Source organism: Propithecus coquereli, unplaced genomic scaffold, assembly GCF_000956105.1.
Source record: "Propithecus coquereli isolate 6110/MARCELLA unplaced genomic scaffold, Pcoq_1.0 Scaffold101, whole genome shotgun sequence".
Taxonomy (NCBI): Eukaryota; Metazoa; Chordata; class Mammalia; order Primates; family Indriidae; genus Propithecus; species Propithecus coquereli.
In genome coordinates this window covers 1,897,470-1,910,791 of record NW_012133970.1, presented here as the reverse complement: position 1 = coordinate 1,910,791, position 13,322 = coordinate 1,897,470, and the positions used below count along the sequence as shown (strand labels likewise).

Sequence of the window (13,322 nt, the reverse complement as noted above, 5' to 3'; positions counted from 1 at the left end):
TATAATATTTAAGATTATGAGAAATGTAAATTTGTATTCAACTAAAATTAAATCATTATTCTGACAAACTTTTATTTCAGCAGTAAATATATGCTGTAGTATGTTAGATTTAAGCTAATTTCCAAGATATTTTGTAACTTAAAACATTGGATTGATATCAAATTGAGTTGATGAATGGATAATCATTTGATAACTACATAATTTTTAAGTAAAATAGAATACTTAAACATTGTTTACTAAGCATAGTTTTAAGTTTATATATTGTTCATTCCTATTTTTATATGCTACACAGAGGCAGTATCTTTGGGTCATGTTAATGGGTATGGCCATTTTCCTCTTTAGAAGAGATGGGTATGTACACAGAAAGTTGTGCTACCTGTGGTCATGTGGCTCTGTTAATCCGCTATAATGCTTGTGGGTGAGAGATGGTTGTCAACTGTACTCCTCAAATTTTCTCTTTGAAATAGAATTATTTTGGTCAAAAGTTACAATTAAAACAAGTGGTTGAGAATTATATTATGAGCAATAGTGACAAATGGGTATATGCTCTTATTTTTCAAGGAAAAAGTAGTTTGTTCCTAAGGCAGTGGTTCACAAACTTTCTGTTCTCAGGACCTCTTACACTCCAAATACATTACTGAGGACTTCCAAAGATGTTTTTCATATGTATGATCTAACTATCAATATTTACCATATTAGAAATTAAAACAAAATTTAAATATATTTACTGATAGAATCGACTTGAAATGAAGCTATTACATGTTAACATCAACTTTATTATTATTTTTTTATTTTTTGAGACAGGGTCTTGCTTGGTCACCTGGGCTAGAGTGTAGTGCCCTCATCATAGCTCACTGCAACCTCAAACTCCTGGGCTCAAGCAATCCTCCAGCCTCAGTCTCCCGAGTAGCTGGGACTATAGGCACACACCACCACACCCGGGTGATTTTTCTATTTTTTTGTAGAGATAGGGTCTCACTCTTGCTCAGGCTAGATCTTTAATAAAAATAATTATATTTTAAAAATAAATGAGAAGATTGTTTCACATTTTTGCAAAACTTCTTTATGCCTGATGTAATAGAAATAGCTAGATTCTCCTATCTGCTTCTGTCTTCAATCTATTACAATATCACACATCATGTTGCCTCTGGAAAACTACATGTCTTGTTATTATGGAAATAGTTTTGATCTGGCAGATCCCCTAAAAGGTTATCAGTTTGTTCCAGAACATAAAAATAACATAATGAAGGACAAACTTGGCAAGTGAATTTTAATCCCCTTGGTTTAAACCTGAGTCTAAAATAAAGATATGTAATGTGTTAAAATTGTAGCAAAGTTATCTCAATTTTGATGGGCTTGCTTCCTTAGTTAACTGATTAATGCCTTCACCTACAATACAAAGATTATTCTTTACTTTTTATGTAACCTGCCTATATAGTAGATTCTGTGTTTTACTAGAATAATTTTCTGAGTGTTATATTGTCTTTTTATTCTTTATTTTTGGTTATTTAATGGCAAACAAAGAACAAGTTTCCTTACTTATCAAAGAGCTAAAGTTCTTTAGAATTGTGTTACGCCCCCACGTTTATTTTTAAATGTTTGATAGTCACTTTGTTTAGATAGGTAACCAAGTATTGTTTCTCAGGCACCCATGATCCTATTTTAATCAAGTACCCACTTTGCCTCTAACAACTTTTTTGATTTTACCTTTTAAAAGTTGTATCCCAAATATAAAAGAGATAAAAACAAAACTTTCAGGATATCTTTTAAACCTAAAACTGTCTTTTAGATTTTCAAAAGGACCCCTGGAAAATTGCAAAGATTATTCTTTCTCTGCATAAAGAGAAAAATACTAGAAGTAATTAGGTTAGTTTGTTGGGTTACTATTGTAAAAGTTGCATGAGAACAGCTGTAAAATCAGAAGAGATGCCCAGCCTTTTCTATGTTAAATTTTTATAGGTAAAATATTATGAATATAAGATTTCCAGAAATTATATACTTTATGGGCAGTTTCTGGAGATTTTTCACTGTCCTCCATCTCCATAGTGTTTTCACCCTTAAGGTAAACACTAATTGTAACTCTTATGAACTACTTTCAATAACGGAAAGAATATCTAGACAGACATCAAAAGGATATAGAGACTGAACAACATTATAAACCAACCAGACCTAACAGACATACTTGGAACACTCCACCCAACAGAAGCAAAATACACATTCTTCTCAAGTGCTCATGGAACAGTCTTCAGGATAGACTATATGTTTGGCCACAAGACAAGTCTCAACCAATTTAAAAAGATTAAAGTCATACAAAGTATATTCTCTGACCACCATGGAATGAAGCTAAAAATCAATAACAGAAAGAAAACTGAAGAATTTTCAAATATGTAGAATTTAAACAACATACTCTTAAACAACAAATGGGTCAAAAAAAATCACAAGGAAAATTAGAAAATACCTAGAGATGAATGAAAATAAAAACAACCTATCAGAAATTATGAAATATAATGAAGGTGGTGCCCAGAGAGAAATTTATAGCTGTAAATACCTATATTCAAAAAGAAGAAAGATCTCAAATCAGTGTCCTAACTTTAAACCTTGAGTAAGTAGAAAAAGAAGAGCAAACTAAACCCAAAGCTAAAAGAAAGGAAATAATAAAGATTAGAGATAAATGAAATAGAGGACAGAAAAATAATAGCATTAATGGAATCAAGAGTTGGTTCTTTGAAGACATGAACAAAATTGACAAATCTTTAGCTATACTCACAAAGAATAAAAGAAGACTCATTATTAGAAGACTCATTTATTTTTACAGAAATAAAAAGTATTATAAGAGATTACTATGAACTAGTGTATGCCAACAAATTGATAATCTAGATAAAATGATAAATTTCTAGAAGCACACAAATTACTAAACTGACTTTAGAAGAAACAGAAAATCTCAATAGACCTGTAACAAGTAAAGGAATTGAATCAGTAATTCAAAACTTCCCAGTAAACGAAAGTTAGGATAAGATGGCTTCACTGGTGAATTCTACCAAACATTTAAAGGAAAATAAACACCAATACTTCTCAAACTCTTCCAAAAATCTGAAGAGGAGGGAACATTTACTAACTTATTCTATGAAGCCAGCATTACCTTGGTACCAAAGCCAGATGTAGACATCAGGAGAAAAGAAAATTGCAAACCAATACAGTATATGAATATTGATTCAAAAGTCCACAACAGAATCATATTAAAGGATTATACACTATAACCAAGTGTGATTTATCCCAAGAGTGCAAGGGTGATTCAACATAAGCAAATTAATTAAAGTAATATACCACACTAGGCTGGGCATGGTGGCTCACGCTTATAATCCCAGCACTTTGGGAGGCTGAGGCAGAGGATCACTTGAAGCCAGGAATTCAAGACCAGCCTGGGCAACATAGTTGAGACCCTGCCTCTACAAAAAATACCAAAATTAGCCGGACATGGTGGCATGCACCTATAGTTCCAGCTACTCGGGAGGCTGAGGCAGTAGGATCACTTGAGCCCAGGGGTTTGAGGTTGCAGTGAGTGAGCTATGATGATGTCACTGCACTTTACCTTGGGCAACAGAATGAGACCCTTTATCAAAAAATGTATACACACACACACACACACACACACACACATATCACACTAACAAAGCAAAGGAAAAAACACATTATCATATCAATTGATGCAGAAAAGTCATTTGATGAAATTTGATAAAATCCAAGATCTTTTCATGATAAAAACACCCAGGGAAAAGAAGGGACTATTCTCAACCTGATAAAGGGCATTAAAAAAAACCCCCATAGTTAATATCATGCTCAATGGTGAAAGAATGAAAGTTTTTCCCCTAAGATTAGGTATAAGACAGGATGCCCCCTTTCACCACTGCTATTCAACAATGTACTGGAAGTTCTAGCCAGAGAAATTTTGCAAGAAAAAGAAATAAAAGGCATTCAAATTGGAAAGGAAGAAGTGAAACTATCACTGTTCACAGATAACATGATCCTATATACAGAAAATCCCAAAGAAACGATAAGAAAGCTATGAATTCAGCAAGGTTGCAGGTGCAAGATCAACATGCAAATATCAGCTATGTTTCTATACATCAGCAATGAACAATCCAAAAAGGAAATTAAGAAAACAATTCATTTACAATAGCACCAAAAAGAACAAATTTAGCCAGGGAGGTGAAAGAACTGTACACTGATAACTATAAAATACTGATGAAGGACATTAAAGACCTAAATAAATGAAAAGACAGCCCACGTTTATGGATTGGAAGACTTAATACTGTTAAGATGTCAATACTACCCTGAGCAATCCCTATCAAATTTCCAATGGCCTCTTATTGCAGAAATTTCACAATCCTCAAATTTATATGGAATTGTAAGTGGCCCCAAAAGTCCAAACAATCTTGAAAAAGGAGAACAAAGTTGGAGGACCAACACTTCTCTATTTCAAAACTTACTACAAAGCTACAGTAATCAAAACAGTATGGTACTACCATAAGGACAGACATATAGACCAATGGAATAGAATTGAGAGTCCAATAATAAGCCAATACATCTATGGCCAATTGATTTTCAACAAGGGTGTCAAGACCATTAAATGTGGAAAAGAATAGTCTCTTCAATAAATGGTGCATCAGCAAGTGGATTTCCACAGGCAAAATAATGAAGTTGGAAGCCTACCGCATCACTGAATACAAAAATGAACTCAAAATGGATCCGTGACCTAAACATATCAACTAAAGCCATAAAACTCTTAGAAGAATACATACGGGTAAATCTTCATGACCTTGGATTTGGCAACAGATTCTTAGATATGATACCAAAAGGATGAGCAACAAAAGAAATGGTAGATAAAATGAACTTCATAACATTAAATACTTTTGTACATCAAAGAACATTATCAAGAAAGTGAAGGACAACATATAGAATAGGAGAAAGTATCTGCAAATCATATACCTTATAAGAGTTTAATATGCAGAATATATAAAGAAATCCTACAACTCAACAACAAGAAAAGAAACAACCCAATTTTAAAACTGAGCAAAATACCTGAATAGGGAAGTCCCCTTCCCCCCAAAGATGATATGCAAATGGCCAATAAGCACATGAAAAGAAGTTCAACATCATTAGTCATTAGGGAAATGCAAATCAAAACCATGAGGTAACATTCCACATACTAGGATGGCTATAATAATTAAAAATTGGGCTGGGCAGGGTGGCTCATGCCAGTAATCCTAGTATTTTGGGAGGCTGAGGACAGGGGATTTCTTGAGGCAAGGAGTCGAAGACCAGCCTGAGCAACATAGCAAGACCCCATCTCTACAAAAAATTTTTAAAAATTACCCATGTGTGGTGGCATGTGCCTGTAGTCCCAGCTACATGGGAGGATGAGGCAAGAGGATCGCTTGAGCCCACAAGTCTGAGGTTGCAGTGAGCTATAATGATGACACTGCACTCTAGACTGGGCAATAGAGCAAGACAATGTCTAAGAAAGGAAGGAAGGAAGGAAGGAAGGAAGGAAGGAAAGAAAGAAAGAGAAAGAAAAAAATATTGGCAAGGAGGTGGAGAAACTGGAATACTTGTACACATTTGCTGGTGGGAATGTAGAATAGTGCAGCTGCTGTGGAAAACATTTTGGAAGTTCCTCAAAAAGTTAAATGTAGAGTTATTATATTACCCAGCAATTCCACTTCTAGGTATATACCCCAAAGAGCTGAAAGCAGGGACCACAAGCAGAAACTTGTACGCTAATGCTCATAGCATCATTATTCACAATAGCCAAGAGGTGGAAACAATCCAAGTGTCCATGAACAGATGAATGAATAAACAAAATATGGTATATCCATACAATTGAATATTATTCAGCCTTAAAATGGGAGGATATTTTGATACATGCTACAACATGGATAAACCTTGAAGACATTATGCTAAGTGACATGAGCCAGTCACAAAAGGACAAATATTGTATGATTCACTTAAAGGAAATATCTAGAGTAGGCATATTCATAGAGACAGAAAGCACATTTAAAAGTTACCAGGGACTGGGGGAAAGAGGAATGAGGACCTATTCTTTAATGACTACAGAGTTTCTGTTTGGAGCGATGGAAAATGTTTGGAAATAAATGGTGATGGTTGCACAACATTGTGAATATAACTAATACTATTGAATTGTACACTTAAAATGGTTAAAATGGCAAATTTTATGTTATATATATTTTACCACAAAAAACTCTCATCAAATAGTTATGTACTATAGCCCAATAATTTTACCTTCCCTCATTCTGATATTATTAGTTACCTTAAATTAACCACAGCCATTAAATATAGAGCTAATGTATAGACTTAAAAAAAAAAAACAAACCTCTGATGCTTGCATGAAGACCCTTCTGTAAGATATAGGACAGAGTTTGTATTTTCCACAAAGGTCAGTCTCAGTGCTTCATAGAAAAGGACTGTACTAGCTAATTCAAACTATTGACATGTCAGAATAGACTCCTGGGTACAGGTTTCTGAGTTAACACTGTATAAACAAATTTCAGACCATACCATGGGACCAAGTCAGGATTTCCAGGAATTTTTGTTTTTGAGTTCAGAAGCATATAGCTTTATGAAAGCAGACTATTAACCCAAGATCCAGCAGAACGCTAATTACGTGGGACTGAATAAATTGATGAGGGTAATTTTACTGTGGTTATTTGTTTAGAATAGTGTTGATGTTGTTTTAATGTTCTATTTTCTGAATATATTAGGAAACCCTTCCTCTTTCTTCATAAGCTATTTGTAACTCGAAACAATTTAGTAGATGTTGCTTCTATAAATTAAAATATTTTAAAATGATACGATTCTCGCTGACCTCTTCCCCATCCGACCCCTACTCCTAAATTCAGAAACTCTTACTAAGTCTCCCTGCTTTTCATAGCAATATAGTTATTTACATTGGTTCTATAAGAATCTGTCCTTTTTTTCACCAAGATATAATTGGAAAAATTGATTGTGTAACCAAGGCCTTACCTAGAGTATCATAATTAAAATGATACACAATCTAGTATGACAAGCTACTTTTAAGGGACAAGGCTGACTTTACCTCAACTTAATGGAGGAAATGCTTATAAACCCTCTTAGAGAATTGTCGTGGTACCTCCCAATCTTAAGTGTGGTGGTAAATTGACTTAGTTTCTGGCAGGCCAGGAACCTTAGTAAATTTGGAGGACCTTGAGAAGAGATGACTTTCCCCAAATTTATAAGTTCAATAAGTGAAATCTGATGGAGAGAGTTTCTTGGACTTGGTTACCCCGGTTTGGAATAGCATATAAGAAGAGGCTTTTAGAAGTACATTCTGAGATTCTCTGTAAAAATGTCTAGACAGAAGTTAAATCTGTGGAGTTGGTAGCTGTTCAACACTATATAGCTCTAGATTTGCAAAGTAAATCCAAGGAGTCCTATTTGGTTAATTAATACTTGTGCTGTACCTATGTAAATAACCTGGGCAAATCTAATGAAGCAAGTCTGTTTTGTGATAATGAATACTATTTCTCTGAGATTATTATGATTACAGAGGAGGGTGGTAGATAGAAGGCTATCCAAGAAAAATTGTGGCAGACTTCAAAACAGGGGAAAAAATTACTGTGTGTTCAATCTAGCATACCCTTGAGAGTTACCTCTACCTAAATTATCTTTGAGCCATTTTCAACTCAATAAGTTGTAGAAAACTGTTAGTAATGCAAATGATTCTTGTCCATAGAAATGCAGGTGAATTGTGTTCCATGGAGATGAACTTGGTCATTTCTCTGTGGATATTGACCAGTTTTGCATCTAGTTGTATATTTATTTCAACATTCTTTTTTTAATTTTTTTAATTTTTTTATTTCAGCATATTATGGGGGTACAGATGTTTAGGTTACGTATGTTGCCCTTGCCTCCCCTCCCCCCCAAGTCCGAGCTTCAAGCGTGTCCATCCCCCGGGTGGTGTGCATCGCACTCATTAATTGCCCATGTGGGTGTTTTCTTTTTTTGAACCAGTCACATCTTACTGGTTCCCTTGCTAATTAACGAGTTAAGAAAGTCCTTGACATGTGTTCAAAAAAACAAAAGAATAGAAGTCCAAACTTTAAAAATAGAGATGTGGAAGACAAAACAATAGTCATGAAAGACTGGCAAAAGAGATCCAAAACATGCATAGAGTCTCCAAAGGAAAAAATTAAAACAATGGAATAAAAACAAATGGCTAAAAACATAAATTTAGAAAACTTCCTGGAAATAGAGGAATACTTGAATCTACATGTTGGAAAAGTACACTATGTTCCAGAAAAAACTAACACAGAATATTCAACACTAACCCATTCCCCAGTAGGGTGTGTTCTGTTACCATATTTTTTTGATTAATAGATATTACTTTTAAAAGCAGTTTTAGATTCACAGCAAAACTGTGCAGAAAGTACATAGAGTTCCCACATACCCTTGCATCTCCCCCCACAGCATCCCCTACTATCAACATCCCACACTGATTTGGTACATTAGTTAGAATTGATGAACCAACATTGATGCATCATTTTCAAAACCCATAATTTACATCAGGGTTCACTCTACATGTTGTATATTTTATGGGTTTTGACAAATGTATAATGACATGTATCCACCATTATAGTATCATACAGAACAGTTTCCCTGCCCTAAAAATTCCCTGTGCTCCACCTACTCATCCCTCCCTCCCTCCCTTCCCCCAAGCTCCTGGCCAACCACTGATTTTTTACTGTTTCCACAGTTTTGCCTTTTCCAGAATATCAAATATTTGGAATCATACAATATGCAGCTTTTTCCACATTGGATTCTTTCACTCAGTAATATGCATTTAAGGTTCCTCCATGTATTTTTGTGGCTTAACAGTGCTGACTAATATTTCATTGCATGACTGTACCACATTTTAAAACATCCATTCACCTGTTAAAGGACATCTTGGTTGCTTCCAAGTTTTGGCAATTGTGAATAAAGCTGCTATAAGCATCCCCATGCAGGTTTTGGAGTGGTTATAGGTTTTCACTCTTTTAGGTAAATACCAAAAGGAGTGTGATTGCTGGGTCATATGGAAAGACTATGTTAATTTTGTAAGAAACACCAAACTGTCTTCCAAAGTGGCTATACTGTTTTGCATTCCTACCAGCAACGAATGAGAGCTCCCGTTTCTCTGTATCCTCACCAGCATTTGGTGTTGTCAGTGTTTTGGATTTGGTCATTCTAATAGATGTGTAGTGCTATCTTATTATGGTTCTAATTTAAAATTCCCTAATGACTGTGTGTTCGTGTGTGTTCTAGGAACACAGCTAGACTGTGTATGTGTGTATACACACACATGTATAACTAGACTATATATATAGATATATATTTTATCTACATATTTATATCTCTGTCTCCATATCTATAGCTAGTCTAAGTGTGTATATATATAAACATATAACTAGATTGTAGATATAGATATATATATACATACAGAGAGAGAGAGAGAGAAATCTTCATCTTCATCTCTCTCTCTCTCTCTCTCTCTCTCTCTAGTCTAGTTGCATTCCTAGAAAGAAGAAATTGATTTTTTTAGTGGACAGCTAGGATTCTGACACACTTTTGTTAATAAATGTCATTGAGACTATGAATTTTGCTCTGAGTACTGCTTTAGCACTTTAGATTCTGGTATGAGGTATTTTAATTATTATTATTTTCTAGGTATTTTGTCGTTTTGGTTTTTAAAAATGTCCAGGTGGTAGGGTGCTTTTTATGATTTCATTATTAATATCTAATTTTTGCATTGCAATCAGATAATGTCTACTTTATTTATGTGTCTTAGAATTTATTGAGGTTTTTCTTGTCATCAGTTTTGTAAATATTCAAGGGGCATATAAAAAGAATATGTGTTTTCTGTTCTCAGGACACAGAGTATATTTTCAGGCTATGGAGTATATTTCCATTAAATCTTCTATAGTAAGTATTTTATTTAGGTCTTCTCTATGTTTACTTTTTGTTTTTATTCATTCGAATAACTGTCATAGGTTGAAAGAGATAAATTTTATGTGTTTATGTTCCTCCTTATAATTCCTATAATTTGATACCAAAATCTGTCAAAGATGTGACACATGCACAAAAAGAAAATGACAGACAAATAATTTCTAAATGTTAGGAAACAGAATTCATCAATATATTAAAATAAGAACACACCACGACAAAATAGGGTTTATTGCAGGAATGCAATGATGACTTAATTTTAGGAAATCTATTATTATAATTCAATATATTAATAGTTCAAAAGAGAAAAATCATATGATTACCTCCATAAAGTCTGAAAAGGCATGTAATTCAATTCAATATCCATTGATTTTAACAAAATCTAAAACAGGAATAAATGGACACTATAAAAACGTCTATCTAAACCTAAAAGACAATATCATCTTTAATGAGGAAACAGTATCAAGCTATTATATAACTTCAAAAGGTTGACTACTATTTAGATCCTTTTATAAGAAAACATTAGCAATATCTGATATCTTGATTGTGATTTGGAAGACTATAGCCTACATTTAGTCAGAGTTAAAGCTTGATTAAATTAGACATTAACTCTAGCAACCAAAGAGCAATAATGACATGTTGAACAATAAAATATTAAATATTATATTTTCATAAAAAGAAAATTAAAAAATATTCTTACTCCAAGCAGTGTGTTATGGAGTCAAAATACTGACATACAGTGGAGAAAAATCAGTTCTTAAATAATCATTTGACTGGTGACAAAAACTTGGTAATTCAGATTCTAAACTCCCTTCATAACAGTTACCGAACTTCCAGTTTTCACTGTACCTGTTTGTTTCAGGAGATTCCAGATGTCGTTGCATTTATGGATCTGCTCAAGTGCACGATTTAGTAACCTGGTCTATTTGGCAAAAATGCAGCAAGATAATTAGTCTCAACAAAAAAGAACTTTAAGCAAATTAATATAATCTCTTATCATTTTCATTAAAACAGCTAAAAATAAAATGATAGTTTAAACTGAACATGTTGGATTTATATAGAAATATTAGCCTTTATTTGCACTTTTCCCCAGGAAATGAGGATTAAATGGAAAACATTGAGTGCTGTCAATTTCTTTAATAATCTAGAAAAGAAGATAAATACTTTCAGAATGGTGGTGTGAGGAGCTCCATGGACCCTCTCCCCAGCCAAGTAATCGCAACTGGTGAGAATTATAAAACATCATATAAAGGCTCAGAAAATTGCCCCGAGGGCATAGAGAAAATGCAGAAACATTTATTCCATGAAATTTACTAAGACCCAGTAAGAACAGTGAGAGGCTGTGACATTTAAGCCATGACCCATTGACCAACCCCCAGCTCAGTGTGATGTAAGCACTACTTTAGGTAGGTGTGGCCAAGGAGATGGGACTCTATCCCTAGCTTCCAGACTAGGGATTCCCAGGAGGGCCAGATTTACCGCACTTCTCATCCCCCCAGGTCTGTATTGTAGAAGCTCTATTATAAAGAAGCATAGCTGAGAGGCCTTGGAGCTCTCTTTCTCTGCCCAGCCCCAATTCATAGGGCAAAAGCTCTACACCAGGAATGGTAGGTTCAGAATACGGGATCTCAGTTGCTCTCATCTCAGCTTGCTTATAGGATAATTTCCACGCTGGGAGAGGCAAGCCAAGAATATCAGGGACTACAACTGTTAACCCAGTCCTCCACTCAAATAGCTGGACTATCACTCTGAGAGAAGTGGGCCACTATCCCTGCCCCTAGCTCTACAACAGTGGTTCAGACTTTCTGCCCACTATGAGAGGCAGGTCATTAGGAGTGAACTTGTGGCGCTCCCTAAAGGAAATGACTAATTGGAACGAGCCTGGGGAAGTTCAAGTCTAAGGACACTGTAAAAAATCATGGAGATTCTGGTAACGAGCAAATTATGAGGAAGCTAGTAGCTCAATGATATCAACAAACAAAACAAAGGAACAACTAGAAGTTCACAGAGTGAACCCAGTGAAGAGATAACTAAGAAGATCCCTACTCCTTCAAAGGGGACTTATTTTAATGGAACAGGCTGTGAAGCAATTTATGCCCAAGACTATTTTCAAAATATACATACATACAAACAGAGTAATCATCTAGCAATTAGTTAAGAGTAACAGCTGGATGTGATACCAATAGAAGACCATCTAGACCTTAAATCTAGAGGGAGATCAGGGAAAGAGATAGTAAAAAAGAACCCTGCTAAAACCACTGTCATGCCTTATTAGGGGGGAGGGTCAGGGTGACTGCACAGGCACAGACTGTGCCTTCTGAGGAGTGACAGCAGAGTCTAAATATTATGGGAGAAATAGACATACCTGAACTAGCCCAGCCAATTCACTAAACAAATAAAGAAGCAAACATTAACAGCAACAAGCCCCACAAAGAGATAAGTACCCAAAGATGCTATAATATATTATCTAAAATGCCCAGTTTTCAACAAAAAATTATAACATATATGAAGAAACAGGAGAATGTGACCCATACATAGGAAAAAAGCAGGAAATAGCAACTGAATTTGAAAAGGCCCAGATGTTAAACTTAGCAGACACATAATACAAAGCAGGAATTTTAAATTTGTTCAAATAATTAAAGGAAACCACAATTAAAGAAGGAAGGTATGGCCGGGTGTAGTGGCTCATACCTGTAATCCTAGCACTTTGGGAGGCCAAGGCAGGATTGCTTAAGGCCAGAAATTCAAGACCAGCCTGAGAAACATAGTGAGACCCTGTCTCTACAAAAAAACACAAAAATTAGCTGGGCATGGTGGCAAGCACCAGTTACTCAGGAGGATGAAGCAGGAGGATTGCTTGAGCCCAGGAGTTGGAGGTTGCAACGAGCTATGATGACACCATTGCACTCTACTGGAGACAACACAGTGAAACCCTATCTCAGGGGAAAAAAAAAGAGAAGGGAAGTTTGACAACAATGTTTCTTAAATGTAGAATCACAATGGGGAGACAGAAATTATAAAAATCAAATGAAAATTCTGGGATTGAGAACTATAATAACTGAAATAAAAAAATTCACTAGAGGGGATCAACACTAGGTTTAAGTTGGCAGAAGAAGGAATTAGCAAACATCAAGATAGATCAATAGAGATTATGAAATATGAAGAGCATAATGAAAAAGAAGAAAAATAAACAAAGCCTCAGTAAAATGGGGACACCACTAAGCACACCAACACATACACAGTGGAATTACCAAAAGGATAGAAGAGAGGAGAAAAAAGTAGTTTTAAAAAATGGCTTAGGGGCC

At 35.0% G+C, this 13,322-nt stretch overlaps 1 protein-coding gene across 1 annotated transcript in view; it reads right to left on the bottom strand.

The window, feature by feature from the left end:
- The window catches only part of TEX11 (testis expressed 11), a 293,818-nt gene that overhangs the window by 38,574 nt on the left and 241,922 nt on the right, over positions 1-13,322 (bottom strand). The window contains 1 exon segment of the mRNA XM_012642929.1: positions 10,867-10,934. Coding sequence (XP_012498383.1) covers positions 10,867-10,934 — 68 coding nt within the window.